This window comes from Rhinatrema bivittatum, chromosome 8 (genome assembly GCF_901001135.1).
Source record: "Rhinatrema bivittatum chromosome 8, aRhiBiv1.1, whole genome shotgun sequence".
NCBI classification, from domain to species: Eukaryota; Metazoa; Chordata; class Amphibia; order Gymnophiona; family Rhinatrematidae; genus Rhinatrema; species Rhinatrema bivittatum.
In genome coordinates this window covers 231,882,142-231,898,064 of record NC_042622.1, presented here as the reverse complement: position 1 = coordinate 231,898,064, position 15,923 = coordinate 231,882,142, and the positions used below count along the sequence as shown (strand labels likewise).

The 15,923-nt window shown below is 47.3% G+C and overlaps 1 protein-coding gene across 3 annotated transcripts in view; it reads right to left on the bottom strand.

Annotated features, from left to right (window-relative positions):
- The window catches only part of LOC115097869 (unconventional myosin-Va-like), a 98,187-nt gene that overhangs the window by 33,671 nt on the left and 48,593 nt on the right, over positions 1-15,923 (bottom strand). For all 3 annotated transcript variants that reach the window (XM_029614002.1, XM_029614000.1, XM_029614001.1), the window contains 11 exons: positions 15,375-15,456; positions 14,936-15,076; positions 14,256-14,381; positions 12,915-12,998; positions 11,371-11,523; positions 10,739-10,836; positions 9,557-9,643; positions 9,336-9,444; positions 4,915-5,126; positions 4,627-4,783; positions 1,891-2,130 (listed from right to left, as the gene is read on the bottom strand). In XM_029614002.1, coding sequence (XP_029469862.1) covers positions 1,891-2,130; positions 4,627-4,783; positions 4,915-5,126; positions 9,336-9,444; positions 9,557-9,643; positions 10,739-10,836; positions 11,371-11,523; positions 12,915-12,998; positions 14,256-14,381; positions 14,936-15,076; positions 15,375-15,456 — 1,489 coding nt within the window. The remainder of the gene's footprint in view (positions 1-1,890; positions 2,131-4,626; positions 4,784-4,914; positions 5,127-9,335; positions 9,445-9,556; positions 9,644-10,738; positions 10,837-11,370; positions 11,524-12,914; positions 12,999-14,255; positions 14,382-14,935; positions 15,077-15,374; positions 15,457-15,923) is intronic.

The window sequence follows — 15,923 nt, the reverse complement described above, 5'->3', positions numbered from 1 at the left end:
TAAAAAAAAAAGTTATTCAAAGCAGTGTGGTAGCAACAGTGAATGTAATAAATATAACCCACAGTCCTAGCAACTAACTTTTTTGGTCAAAAAGTAAATAAAAGTGAGAAAAAAAAAAAAGGAGAGGCCACTGAGGTTTTCTAACTAATGGGTCGATACAGTAACCCATGCGGAGAGCAGGCGAGCGCCAGCACGCACACTTAATTTATTTAAATTAGGGCCCATGGTAAAAAGAGGCGCTAGGGACACTAGCGCGTCCCTAGCGCCTCTTTTTTGAGAGAAGCGGGTTTGACAGCTGATGCTCAATTCTGCCGGCATCTGTTCTCAAACCCGCTGACAGCCATGGGTTCGGAAACCGGACGCCGGCAAAATTGAGCATCCAGTTTTTCAACCCACATGCCCATTTTAATTTTTTTTTTTTTTTAACTTTTGGGGCCTCCGACTTAATACCACCATGATATTAAGTCGGAGGGTGCACAGAAAAGCAGTTTTTACTGCTTTTCTGTGCACTTCCCTGGCGCCGGCAGAAATTAACACCTACCTTTGGGTAGGCGCTAATTTCTGAAAGTTTAGGGGGTCCCTATACCGATGAGCTTGTAATGCAAACAGTTTGATCACAGGGTACTTAAGTGATTTGTTCAAGGTCACACACAATTGGTGGAGATGGGGATGGGAAATGGAGTAAAACCACAGAAACCATATGGTAGCGTACAATTAGCACAATGCACATGGGTCTGCAGATATAAATACTTCCCTTAATGAATTTCACACCTTTGATCACATTTAATTGGATTTGACGGGAAAGATGGTAAAAGCCTGCAATGGCGTGGAAATGCTGGCTTTTGACCCTAAATCTCCTTGGCTCGTTACGCTCTGTAGGGGACTAGCTGGAATCCTTGCCAGGGTCATGGGGCTGCGGCACCCGGTTTGTTGGATAAGGAGCAATCTCTTCCCGGTGGTCAAGCTTCCACGGCTGGTAGCGGGCATAGCTCCTGGCAGTATTGGACGGGAATAAAAAACGGTACAGGCTAGAAGTGCCAAACTGGTCTGACACCATCTACTAGGTTTGTTTTTGGGAGGGAGGTTTTATATTTGTGCACCTGCTCACTTATTTTTCCAACTAGACGTATCCTGCCATCTCGCATTAACCCCTCTATAGAGGGGGAGAGTATGGGATTTAAAGCAATGTCTTGGAGACAGCCTTCCCACTGCAGGCTGCACCGCCTGAAGGCTGTGGGTGTGCAACGGATCTTTTACTTGCTATTTAAAATCTCAGCAAGAGATTTTTTTTCTCTTCCCGTCAAGAACACACAGTGTAATCATCTCAAATATATCTCCGACAGATGGCTCAACCAACTGTACCTTCCCTGCCAGTAGCCAGCAACGGGAACGCGATGTACAAGCTTTGGGCAGCAACACCGGATCCACGCTCTCGTTTTACCGGGACTCTCCACTTTGTCCGCCCCACCGTAAAACGCACGATGATCAAACGCACGGGGGCACTAATCCCCCCCCCCCAGCTGGAAGGGTAAAAGGGAAGCACTCTCTATCACTGAGGGAGGGGAGGGGGGGGGAGCTGGGTGCTTCCCCTAGGCTGTCCCAGCATCCCAAAATGCACCCCCTCCAGATCCTGTAGCAAAGATTCCCAAGATGCAATTGGACAACCAGTCTCCAGAGCACATGGCCACTGGTCCAAAACAAAAAGAAAGTACTCACATGCGAGAGACCATTTATATGGGGAAGCGACACTACGGGACCATCAACACATGATGCACAGTGCCGGCTGATTTACCATTAATGAGTTGCAAACACCGGCAGTTGTTTTCTTTATATGCAGAAGTTCTGGTCTTCTCTCCCTCTCTCACCTTCACAGTCCTGCATTTGCTTTACCTGTTCGCTCAGCTTGCACTGGACCTGCATCAGTTTGATTTCCATGCCCCTGTTGAGCTGCTTGTAGTGTTCCACAGACCGCGCCTCGATCTTCAGCCTCCTCAGTTCCCTGCGAGCCTGCATGCGCCGGTAGCAGCACTGCAGGTAGATCACGGCCTGGCGGACCCTCGAGTAGCGGGCACGGGCCAGCCAGCCCCGGACCGATTTCTGCAGGACCACAGCTTTCTGTTCTTCCACCATCTGGGCCAAATTGGGATAAAACAGAACGATGTTACTCCCTCGGTAATGGCTACCCCCCTTCCCCAACCTCTCCAGAGAGCTCTGGTAATTGAAAAAGCACTCAAGTCTTCTTTGCGGTTAACTGGCAAGTCAGGCTCAGTTCAAAAGATGTGAGACCCAATCTCCAACTTGGTCTCCCTTTGTATAAAGAGAGGAGAGAGCCATGAAAAAAGCTTAAGCTGCACCAAGGGCAGAGCCAGAACTTTGGCTACCAGATCTAAGCTTAGATCTGGTAGCCAAAGCAATGAACGTGGCTTGCTAGCAGCCCAAGTCACCGGGAAAGCTGCAGTGAGATCTGTGACATTACAGTAAAGAGACCGACATTTACTTTGGGTCTGGATAATTCTCCACTTGTACAACCAGACCAACACTCTTTGGTTAACAACCTTTAGCGTCTAATGTCACGTCCCTTTCCCCCCTTGGGCTGGCAGAATCCAAGAGACTGGGACCTACAGATATTAACATTTCCTGCACATCTTTCAGAGTAATTTACCAGTGCAAAAGCAAAAAAAAAATACATTTTTTTTTTCAAAAGAGTGGTTATACTGAACTAGCAACTTAGCAGAAGTGTTTCATTTAATTAAGTCCATGCCATCTGTTACTTCCTCACTAGATTATAATTGCAAAACAATTCACAATTACAGCTTTAAAAATGTAAGATGCAGTGGTGGGAAGGCCTGGGAGGATTTCGTCTCTGTAAGTCACGGGCTTATTCATGAACTACAAAGTTATGCTGGCCAACTCCTATAGCTAAAAAACAAAACAAAACTGGGACTTCCTTCAACCTGGAGTACTAAAAGCGAGCAAACCTGAACCAAGGTTTGCCTGTGGAGCAAGAAAAGCTAGGTTTTCAAAAGAGCTGATCTTCATCCTAACCACCAGTGCATTTTAAATATCAAAACAAAATGCCTGCAATGCCCAGGCACGAGGGAACACCTCCTGGTGCATCTCAACAGGAGGCACCGAAACCACCATGTTTGAGCACATGCACACAAAAAAATAAATATATAAAATATAAAAATAAAAAAAGATACACGAGAAAATGTTTCACTAACAGATGATTTTTTTTTTTTTAAGTGATCCAGATACTGACTGACATGAGTCTCTGCCCAGGAGTGGTACAGGAGCAGCATGCAAAGCTCGCAGAACGGATTCGGGCTACTCAGGAAGCCCTTCAGCAGTCAAACTGCCAATTAGTGATTGAAAGTGTCCGAGGTTCGTCTTCTAACCATGGAGGTGGGGGGGGGGGGAGCTGCAATTTTAAAAACCCGTTTCCACCTGCTGCACAGAAATGGGGTCTTTGAAAACTGCCCGGCCTCTATGCACACAAAGCCACCCAGGTGGTGGCCACCCATGCGCGCAGGTTTACAAGCAGATAAGGAGAGCCATTCCCCAGGGGGCAGAGGGGGAGCACTTGCTTGAGCCTGTATCATCCCAGAACACGTGCAAGTAATTGAAAACTGACTCAGGGAAAAAAGTCTCTGCAAAAGGAACTCTCCCCCCCATTTGAAAATAGGCAAAGAAGCCCCTCCCCCCCCCAGACTTTACAATTCAGTACACAGTGTGAAGGTTGTCCACTTAGCCGGCTATACCTGATTACAAGGACAGTTAGCTTAAATCTAGTTGACCCCCTAAGACCACACAGAATTTGTGTAGCAAGATCTAGCCTTCTAGATCAACTCTGTGTGTAGATTTAGCTACTCTGGCCCTCCTGAACATCCAGCCCCCACGCTCTGGCTATCTAACTCCGCAGTTAGGCAGCCAAATCACTTTGAACATCCTGGTGTCCTGTGGCAGAAGTGCCTTCTGGCCAAACTCTGCTTTGCTTCTGCCAGGCTGCAAAGGGACCCATGATCCCTGTGCCCCCCTTTTCCAAAAATGGAAGCCACTGTGATGCTGAAACAGCCAGCAGAAAGCACAGGAAACATAGGTGACCAGTCAAAAAAAAAAAAAACCAAACCCCACCACCACACAACCCTTCACCCACCCAAAAATAAAAATGTAAACATATCGTCCCCTAAGAAAAATCTAAACACGTTCAAATGCACAGATCTTCACTGCAGCCCCAGCACCCCAAGTTCCCGGCAGGAGTTCAAGTCACACCTTACATAACTGGGGGGGCTAAGAGAGAACCAGAAGTGCCCGGGGTGTCGAGTGTTGTTACCCTATGTGCACAAAACAAATTGTGTCAAGACTGAGGCAGCCTAAAAATGGGGTGCAGTCATCTTTATAATGCCACTTGAATATTTTAAACAAGATAACTGAATAAAAGTTTTTTGATTTGCAAAGACAAGACACTTACGAGACCTGATCTAATAAGAGGATGCACGCAACGACCATTTTTAAGCTCAAGAAAGTTCTGCAAAAAAAGCAAGAGAGTTGTGCCGTTCCAGAGCAACCCGGCACCCGAGGACAGAGATAGACTGGAAAGTCAAAAAAGGGCGAAAGTAACGATACCTGGTGGTACAGGCGCCTGGCGAACATGCCCCGCGCGAAGGCCTGGATGGTGAGCACGGCAGCACGGAGCAGCAGGAAGAGCCGCCTCAGCACCCGCATCCTGTACTGCTTCTGCAGGACGACCGCGGCCCTGGTCTGCCGCAGGTGCCTGGCTAACCTACGCCAAGGAAAGCAAGCGTGACGTCACTTCCTGCACAAAGCTAGGGGCGTGGCCTGTCACCGAGGCCCCTCTCGCCTCGTGGCCAAAAAGAGCTGGGTTCAAAGAACCAGACACCCTCCCCATCTCACCTCCTAGCCAAAAAGCCCCGGGTGTATTTCTGGATAGCGATGGCTGCCAGGCGCAGGCGTAGGTAAGACCTCCTCACCATCCAACGGCGCAGAGTCTTCTGGATCAGAACGCAGGCCTCGTGCAGCTTGGCCGCCCGTAGCTTCTCCAGGTAGGCCACCTGCCCGGCTCGGAGGAAGATCTTTGTGTTCCCAAGCTGGTATTTATCCGAATCCTGGTGATGAAACCCAAAACAAAAAAGCAAAAAAAAAAAGGACAGAAAAAGGTGCTCTGAGAATTCCTGGAGAGATCAGTTTTCAAAGCCCTTTAACCAGGTTAAATTGTTCAAAAGTGCCGTCTGACTGGCTGAGAGGAGCACGGGATCCTCCATAGAGCATATACTCGTCGCCGGACGGCAAGGAGACACCGGCAAGGCATATTTAGGACAGGGGAGGAGAAAATGCCCATGTGAGTGACGTTTTGACGAGCGCTTTCGTTATTTTACCCCTTTCACTCGCCAGCATAAAAAAAAAAAAGAGCAGATGCAACGCATGGGGCAAGTGTGTGCCTTACACTAATCTTTGTTTGCAAGTTAGCATAGGGTACACCCACTAACAGCAGCTCCCTGCTCTACAAGCACACAGACCCCGCAGAAATCGTGCCACGTGGGACTCAAGCTTCACCCCAGCCATAGCATTTGTTGGGCAAAAAAAAAAACCAAAAAAAAAACACACACCACACATTTAAAAGGAGTTTGTGAAATTGCAGTCAATATGTGATAGGACAAAAAAGGATTACATGCAACTGATAAAATTCATTCAAAATAGTTTCATCTGCACATAGCAAACCTAGGTGAGCACATCAAGACCCAGCCTCTCCTCCACCCCATTCCTGGTCCCTCCGTGCCTTCCAGACTAACAAGCACAGGGACCCCCTAAGAATGAAATGCTAGGTCTCCATCAAAAAGATGCTCAGTGCCTAAGTTTGGTTGAAAACGTTCCTGAATTTAGAGGCCTAAATTGAGACCTACAATTCATTTCCTAGATTAAGGCCCTAAACTAGGTGCCTAATGCTAAGCATCTAATTTATTTTTTTGGTTAACATCCTAACTTCCCCGCCCCTCCCCATTGCAGCTCACTTCCTAGGCCCCTAAATTTAGGATCTCAGCTCTAGACAGTTCGTAGAGGAGCAGATTTAGATGCTTAACTACCAAAGTTAGGCATCTAAAACCCTTTGAAAACGGATCCCATGGAGTCCAGAGAGAAAGCCTTATATAGTGAGAAATATTAGGACGGGTCTCCAGAAGGCAGCTGACTATTAAGAAAACCCCAGCAAGCTTCCCTCATCAGGAGCAAACCCGAGCAAACAACCTTCAGACCCAGAGCTCCACCAACACCTGACAGGCAGATAGAAAACAAAAATATCTATCTCTCTCTCTATCCCAGCGCACTCTCAAAAAGCTTTCAGCATTTGCTGAGTCACAAAACCTTGGGGGTTATTTGACATCTTGGGCCTGAGCAGGACCTCAAAAGCTCTCCCTCCAGTCATTGGTGCAATCACAACACCCATTTTCCCAAAAGGATCCTTAACATGCGGGTTACACTGACAAGGGCGCCGATTCGGTAAGAGAGTGCATAAAAGAGTGGGAATGAGAAGTCTGGGTGCCAGGAGAAGACAGGAATGGGACTCTTCCCCCCCAGTATACATCACCCTGCAATAACCTCAGTAAGACCCTAAAGAGTCACAGACTCAGCCCTGAACAGACTCCAGTCCCCAGGCCTCGCCTCTACCTGCCAAGCTTAATTGCTTTTCATGAGGAGGAGGCGGGGAATAAAATAATCACTGAAAAGCAGAGACACCTGGAGAAGAGCGAGACTGCAGGACTGGCTGCAGGGAGTGGATGTAAGAGCATGGGCACCCTCAGGGATGTACTTTGGACCTCGCCAGCGCTGAAGAGTGCTGAACAGCCAGGATACAATGAAAGCCTGCCTTGTAGCCAGGAGGCTACAAGTCCCAAGTTTCCCCAAGCTCCACCCTACAGAAACCTGAAACACCCCCCCCCCCCCCCCAATGAATGAATGCAATGCAGATTTAAGCCTAGTGAGGCTTGGTTCGCGCCTGCTTTGTGATCTGATGCACCATTTCTGCAGGCTAGCAGTGCAGCCTGGTGCTTAGTACTCAGATGGCAAAGCCCCGGACACCCTGGCCAGAGAGTTAATAAATCATTCAGCCCACGTCAGCTCTTTCCTTTATCAGAATTGCTCTCTGCTCCTTCCCCCTCTTTCGGGGCACTGTGTGCGCCCTCGCTGTGCGCTCACTTCGTTTCTGCAAGATAAAAGATAAAACCAGATGAACTCCTCCCCTCTCTCCATCACACGAGCTTTAAGAGACGACATCCCCGTTCCACCCTCCTAGGCCCAATATTTCTTTTGTAGCTCTCCACTAAGCGATCGGGCCTGGCAAATGCTGCTCCTGCAACCCTTTCACCTACCTGCCAAGCAACGAGATACACAAAAGAGTCCGGTGCCAGAGAGCCTTCTCGCATTTCAGTGAACGCACATCCCTAATCATCATGAAAGGCACATTTTATTCCCTTTAGGGTTAAGCACATAAAAAAGGTGCCATGTTTTGGGTCAGGCCAGTGGTCCAAACCCTGCATCCTATCCTTTGGCTGTGGCCAGTGCTAATAAGGAAGTCCCTTCCCTGTTCCTCACTCCCAAGTCTACCAGAGTAATAATTTGTGGGCCTGTTTTAAGCTCAGCTATGCTACCTCCCTGCCTTGACATCCTCTAGCAACAAGTTCCATAGATTAATTCTGCTCTGACGGAAGAAAAAAAAAATGTCCTTAATTTTGATTTAAATCTGTGAATAGTATAAAAAAAAAAAAAAAAAAAAAAAAAAAAAAAAAGAGCGTCTCTCTCGTCTGCTAAGTCCAATCCCAGCGCTCGGGGCAGCTCTGGTTCTGTGCAGGGAATTTGTCCTTCCTTCCTTCCTCCGGTTGTCATCATGGATGACTCTCAGATTATCAGGCTCCCTCAGTTTCACAATCCTATTTCACAGCTGCTGCTCTTAGGACTTTATGACTAAATGGGATTATTTTCAAGATGCAATAGCGAGCCCGCCACATTTGCTCATGCAACCTGGAAATCTATGTTGACCCTTTGCATCTTATTTACAGGTAAGGGCCTTCCAGCTTATCCCTAATAAAATTAACACACACACCCCCCCCATATACAGAGTTGATATATCACCAGTAGAAGCGGGAAAAGAAAATACTTTTTTCAAATCAGAAAAGAACCCCCAAGTGCGTGATTCACCATCAGTGCTGCTGCCACCATCAATTACAACCACAAAAGCTGATTTTTTTTTTTCACAAATACCCAAACAGAGAGAGACTTATGCAAGAGATACGTTTGCACGCAAGGACTCCCCAAAGTGGGTCGTTCTGCTCAGACCTAAAACCTGCAACCCTGACTAGAACCTGTTGTGTCTGAAGACTGGAGCAGCTTGGTCCCTTTTCTAAGGGGATAAGGTAGCAAAAGGGTTACAGGGGAGAAGAGGCAAAGTGTGCTCTGGGGCCAATGCAATAAAAAAAAAAAAAAAAAAACAACAAACTGTGCAGGAAAAAAAAAAAGAAAGAAAGAGAGAGGGTGCTTGTATTGAGTGCCTGTTTTATTGGGGCGCCATTACCACCTCTGCTGGCTACCCCATGCAATAATCAGTGAGCTGCTGCCCTAAGGAGGACGCACTAGGGGGGAGTCGTGCGTCCCTAGTGCTCCAAAGCGTCGGGCGCCCAGGAGACGTGCCTGAGGGAGGGCTAGGAAGGCAGATGCTCAGTACAAGCGTCCATTTTATCCCTGCGTTTCAGAACTTCATAAGCTGGCCTGATCCAATGTCACCTTAACGTGCTTACACGAGGGAATGGCCAGCAGAAAAAGTAAAGAGTTCACCATTTCATCATTTAAGGAAAAATAGTAAAATGGACGAATTCTTGACAGCTTATGGCTACAACACGCCAAATCCATAAAATAAGAGAGGCTTTATTTATAACAGGAAGCACAGAAAGCAGTTATCGTTTTGGTTTTTAGGTGAACCCTGCACTCGCGGGCTGACACCACCAGCTCTGGGGCCGGCGTTAAATTTGCCACAATACAAAAAGGGAGCATTAGCCGAGCAGCGATTTTCTGCATCGGGGGGTAACAGCCAATAGCCCCGTCTACACGGCATTTACACATGATTAAGCGCTATTAGCTACGCGCGTTTTGGACGCACTAATCCCCCTTTATTGCATCGCGTGTAAATCGCTTGTTAAGATTGCAATAAACTGCGCTCAGCCTAGCGGACTTCATCGCATCGGCCCGTCTGTGCTCAAAAAAACACTGTCGTCTGCGGTGCTGTCTCCTCCAGCCTGCCACCAGCTCATGCACGCTGACCCCTCCCACACCTTCAGTAAATGATCCAGGGTAAGCCTGCACATGTTCTTATCATTGCTGGCCACGTCCTCCTCTCTCATCACGACCCGGTAACGACCGATGAACTCGGCATAGGTCCACCTGAAGAAGAGATCGGGCAGAAAGAAAAGCAAGAAGTGTCACGCCAACAAGAGAAACCACAAACCCTAGCCCTCGCCCCCAGGAGGGAGACGGTCTCCGGGATGCTCTGTACCTGGACGGATAGCCAGTCGCACTGATGCGTACGCTCTCCAGGACTCCGCAGGCCCTCAACTGATGAACCACGTAGCAAGGGTCAAACCTAGGGTGTGTAACGGAAGAACCAAAAACAGACAGACACTCATGCACATCACAAGAGGGGAGCTGCAAAGCAGAACAGATAGGACAAAATGAAATCAAGCTCTCAAGTGAGAAAGGTTGCCAGAACGGTCATTTCTGCTCTAAAAATTATTTTCACAGATAACCTCAGCCAGAACTGGTTCCTGTTAAAAACAAATAAAGCTTGTTGATTTTTTTTTTTTTTAAATGCACAGACAGCAGTGTTGGGAGCACATATTGCAAATTTGCAGGCTGATACAGTACAGTGCGCTCCGATGGAGAGCACTGTCAGCCTGCTATTGGACGCGCGTTTTCCCTTACCCCTTATTCAGTAAGGGGAGGAAAACGCGCGTCCAACCCGCGGCACCTAATAGCGCCCTCAACATGCAAATGCATGTTGATGGCCCTATTAGGTATGCGCGCGGGATACAGAAAGTAAAATGTGCAGCCAAGCCGCACGTTTTACTTTCAGAAATTAGCGCCAACCCAAAGGTCGGCGCTAATTTCTTCCGGCACCGGGAAAGTGCACAGAAAAGCAGTAAAAACTGCTTTTCTGTGCACCCTCCGACTTAATATCATAGCGATATTAAGTCAGAGGTCCCGAAGAGTAAAAAAAAAAAAAAAAAAAAAAATTGAATTTGGCCCGCAGCTGTCGGGCCAAAAACCGGACGCTCAATTTTGCTGGCGTCCGGTTTCCAAGCCCGTGGCTGTCAGCGGGCTTGAGAACAGACGCCAGCAAAATTGAGCGTAGGCTGTCAAACCCGCTGACAGCCGCCAGGGACGCGCTAGTGTCCCTAGCGCCTCCTTTTACCCGGATCTACTGCCGGACCTAATTTAAATAGTGAATCGCGCACACCGGCGAGTGGCCGGTGCGTGCGCCGGGTTCGCCTGCTCTCCCGCAGACTTTACTGTATCAGCCCGTAAATTTGCTGCTCTCTTCTAACTTGTGCTCCTCTCTTGTTTTCGGTAAAAAAAAAACCCGCATGCATTTAGCAACAATAAAATGGGGGAAACTGTGCTTATCATAGGTCCTGGGCAGCAGCTTCTCCCAGCGATACCCAGCGCTCCTTACACTCACATAAAGGGCTGTTTCTGATCATTGGGCTTGATGCAGCGCACATAGTGAGGGGCCGTGGAGTTCAGAGTGTCCATCAGCTTCTGGAGGGAGGTTCTGAACTGAAGGTGGAAAAACAATATTCTTTAAAGAAAAGATCAGACACGTCCCGCATAGCTCACAAAAAAACAGTTTGAAATCTCTCCACCAGTTCTGAAAGAGAATCATACGGACTACAAAAATAAAAATGCTACATTCCCAGGATGTAAATCAGTTATATTAAAACAAACACTTAAGGGGACATATTCAGTAGCATTTTACCAGATAACCTGCGAATTGTCCAGCTAAATAACGATCTTTTAATGCTTTGAGTTAGCCGGATAACATAGGGGTGCTCCGGAGGAGTTTCTGGCCTAAAGTTAGCTGGATAGGTTTATCCGGCTCTGCCACCGAATATCCCTCCAAACCTTTATCTGGCTAACTTTGCAATCCGGCCAGTGACTGACTGACTATTACCTTCACTGCCCAAATACTAAATCAGTTTGCGTAACTGCTGGGTCTTCAAAGTGCAACGCTCTCCCCTGGGTCCAAGAGCCCAACGTCAGCTTGGCCAGAGGCCCTTCTGCATGCTTGCTCTGCTGGGTCGGCATCCTTACCTGACAGCCGATGGTCTTCCTATGCTCTCTGCTTGAGGCTGGCACAGATTTCCTGATGGAGCTCACAGTCATGTTTGGAACGAGAGGCGTCTTCGCCAAGGATGGGGTGCCATCTTTTGACTCATCTCGGAAAAGCTCGGCAACCAGTTTAGACTGAAGCAAAGTTAATTAATATATACATTTATATGTAACCACACAAGCACGCCCCAAGACTGGCACTAAACATTGTCGTACATGCTCCAAACACTCATGAGTCACTGCAAAAAGCTGTGGGGGTGGGAAAAAAAACAAACATATTTGGGGGGGAGGAAGAGTAACATTTCAAGCATGGAAATTTTTGGGGTGCCACATTGGCATGCTGGCTGGACTCGAGCCTTCAGAACGTGGAGCCTTCCCAGGTGTCAAAATGATGCAGACTGACAGCCCCAGACAGGCAGACTCTCAGGACGGGGGCTGCATCACTCTCTCTTATGGAGTCTGTGCGATCTCTCACTCCAGGCCTGTGGGGGGCAGGCTAAGATGCTGTACACACACGCGTGCCCTTACGTAGCATGGAGAATCCTGAGGCTTATATACTTCAAAAGCTTTTAAAAAAAACAAAAAGGAAGTCTCTATTCAGCTGGAAGGTTTACAATATTATGAGAACTATATATTAAATTTCTTGCACAATTCCAGTGTGCGAATGCAAAATAAATAATTGTTTTTTGTTGATATATTATTGTCCAGTATAATATATGCCGCACATTTTTTATGGTAACTCAGAAGTTAACCAGACAAAGCCCTTTCAAAGAACCGCCTCCAAGAGACTTCAGCAGTAAACAAGTCAGATCAGAATGGATGCCTGATTCCGAGGAACACGTGCACCGTGGCTGGAGCAGAGGGGGCGGGGGAGAGGGACAATTTATAAGGAGAACAAACCTTTCCTCCACATCAAGAACCCAAGAGTTTGCAGATCAAACTTCCGCGGTTACAAATAGATTTGCCTCTTGCACCCTCTGGTGGTACAGGGCTCACTTCAGAAAAAAAAAAAAAAAAAAGTATTAAATTCCTGCCAGAAAAGATCCTAAGCCGAGCCTTGGAATCCATGTTCAATAGGGTGAGCCGGGACTTTCATGAGCCACCTGCATGCCACAGACCCATCGGGCAGGAATGGCACGGGTACACATTAAACCTACCAACAGTGCCACAAAGCAAAACATAAAAATAAAAAAAAATAAAATAAAAAAAAATGTTTCAACACAAAAGCAGCTCCTTTTATGCATAAACACCTTCACATGTGCAACTTCATAATAAAGCCAAATCTTCGAACCAAGTTATTCCTCTCCAAAGACTTGAATGATGCCTACTGAAAATCCCTGCCCGCCACAGAATAGGACCTCTTAGTACTTTCGTTTCCCAAAGGTAGGACTTCTGTGAGCTGCTCCAAGCAGTCGCAGGTTTTGATTCCCCATACTCCACAGGGGGCTACTGCTTGTGGCTCCAACACCATTCATGGTGCTGATGGACTTCCCCACAACCCGAGAAAAGCTCCGATGGGCACGAACCTTGCTGGCTCGGAGGATGCTGACCGGCTCCAGGTGGATGGTGTCCCGGTTTTTCTCCAGGAATCCCAGGGAACAGTACTCCACCTGCAGAAGAAAAAAAAAAAGAGAGAGAGGACAGCCCTGGTAATTGCAGATCAGCTTTCCTGTTTGTAGTCGCCTGATCTTTTTGCCACCGTAGGCTTTGTTGCAAAGTCTCCGCACTTTTAGTTCAATTTACAGTGGGTCCCGCCTCATATACAAGGTGCCACACAGAGCGTGACGTAGGGGGCCAGTCCAAGAAGCTCAGTGAAGCACCGTCATGCAGAGGACACTGGGGTTGGATTCCCGGGCTGGCTGGCGCAGAGGATACCAGGGAGGCAGCATTCACAGCACCTGGTGGCAGGGAGCAGGGGGTCATCCCAGTCAACAGTAACATGGATCCAGATTCAGCGCCCCCGACTACAGGATACTGGAAACAGCCCTGGTGCGTGGACCCTGGCTGACAGCGGTGGCCGCAAAGACTCATCAGGGATATAAACATAGGGGGAAAAGAAATGCAGGGTAGTGGAAAATGAATGCTCCTGAAACCAGATCTCAGCCCCAGTAACAACTGAACTGAAAGCCGGAAGAATGAAACTGCAGAGCCAGGAAGCAAGTTGTGAAGGAGGTCTTAGATGAGATTTTGATGGTTCTACCAGTTTCTTGCAGCACTTACATTTCTAACATAGGAGCACTCTCTTTTCTTTAGATTTTAATAAGAAATGGGTCTACATATGAGACGTCCTCCAAACCCCCTCCTCTGAGGAAATTCTGTGCAGGAGCTACAGAATGAAGAGGTCCTGGTGCAGACTCAAGGACAAGAATTTTTCCATTGGAAAGAAGTCAGTAGAACTAGGGGTCATGAAATGAAACTCCAGGGATGACGAGTCCAAACCAACATCAGGAAATAGTTCTTCACAGAGAGGGTGGTGGATGCCTGGAATGCCCTTCCAGAGGAGGTGGTGAAGACTAAAATGGTGAAAGGTTTCAAAGGGGCATGGGATAAACACTGTGGATCCCTATAGGCTAGAGGATGGGAATGAAGAAAAGAGCGCATGGGGTAACTCGCTGGTGTGGTAGGTACTACTCTTAACCAATAAGTCTTTATGCTGTTGACGCAACTCCAACATTGCTCTCTGCTTCAACGGCAAGAGGTAATGGGGAATTGGATTCAAACAGCAACCAACAAGACTTTGACGGTCTGGGAAAATGATAATTATAATGTATGGCCAGCAGATACTGGCATAAGCTTGCTGGGCAGACTAGATTGACCATTTGGTCCTTTTCTGTTTCTATAATTTGGGATAAGCCTCCTTTGCTTACAGCATCTGCAAAGTGGCAGACGATGAAGGCTTCATTGGACATTCTGGGTTTCTTGAAGTGACGGCTGCTCCGCAGGTGACGATCATACAACTTCTGGACCCAGCTTTGGTCGCTGCCTTTGGGCATCTGGAAGAAAAAAAAAAAAGGAGGGGGGTAAGAATGGAGCAGAAGACAATAAGTGAGAGGCTACTGGCTGGAGACCCAGAACCATGGAGGGACCCGCCACAGGCTGAAAACCATTACACATACGAGCTTCTCCTTCACTTAATCCAGAGCTTCCTAGACTAGCACCACACAAAATCGCCATCTCACATGGACCTTCATTATACTAAACACACATTTACTTTTTGGATTTAAGTATGTTTTTAGTATAAAAAAAGGTTTATGTGAGATGGCAGTGTCGTGTGGTGCTATAGTCTAGGAAGCTCTGGAATAAGGAGAAGCTCATATCTGGAACGGGATTCCATCTGCAGCGGATCTCTCCATGGGGTCTCCAGCCAGCGGTCTCCCACGTCAACCCTTCTCCTAGTATTCCACAGAGGGCCAAAGGGTGCAAATTCCAGTGACCTGTTGACCTCAACAGCTTGGGTGCTCTTTCCCCTCATAGCATCACTGTTCTCACTAGGACAACCAAGAGATCCCACTAGGTAAAAGGTGTTCCCCTGTTATCAGATACTCACTTTACACTCTTCATCCAGCAGGTCTAGGATGCCAAGCTTAGCCTCAATGAGATCAAGGCAGGGCTGGTTATCACAGAAGTCTATTAGCATCCAAGGGATCTCCTCCCTCATGTACTCCTCCTGCTCCAACTTAAAAACACACTGAAAAGAAGCCAGCAAAGACCAGAAGAACACAGTTAGATACAATCACTATTCAAATAGAGTTTCTTGCACTCACTTCATAAATACTGGACATTAGACATGAAATACATTGGATTTACAAAAGCAACATGTCTTGTAGACATCCTGCATGGAATAACAGCAGGCTAGACGTGGGAACATGCTGTCCAGTTAAGCATACTATTGGGCTGAATCGGCTCATGTATGCACTTCACCGATCAGTTAAGGCAAATGCCAACCACAGAATCATCTGCTAAAGTGCTACACGTTTAGCACTTACCAAACTGAACTGCTGCTGCAGCTTCTCGTTGGCATAATTTATGCAAAACTGCTCAAAACTGTTGACCTCGAAGGTTTCAAACCTGAGAGAGAGAAGAAAACAGGAGATGCAATTACAGGAGAACTTGGGTTTTACCAAAATTTAGAATCCGCTAGGACCTTGGGGCTTCGAGTTTTGCAAAGCAGACAGACTTTCCAGACTGCAAGACAATAATATTAAAATAAAGTCACATTTACATAGACAGAACATAAAACAGATGTGCTGTCACAGTTCTTACTCCATGTGCGCTTCTCCTTCCCCACTCCAGTCTCTAAGGTTCCTTTGTGTCTGTCCCGTGTCAGCCTGAATTCTTAGAATGTCCACTGGAAGTCCTTTCCAAAATTCCGTCAATTTCTCAGTGGAAGTTTCTCGTTTTTCGGCTTCCCTCCCTTCCACTTCGTGACTGCTTGTCCTTGAACTTTTCGCTCTATGGAAAAATACTTCTGTCTGGTGCTTAAATTAAGTTCTCTAAATATTTGAAGCTTCTTCTGGATCTCTCATTTTCCCTCT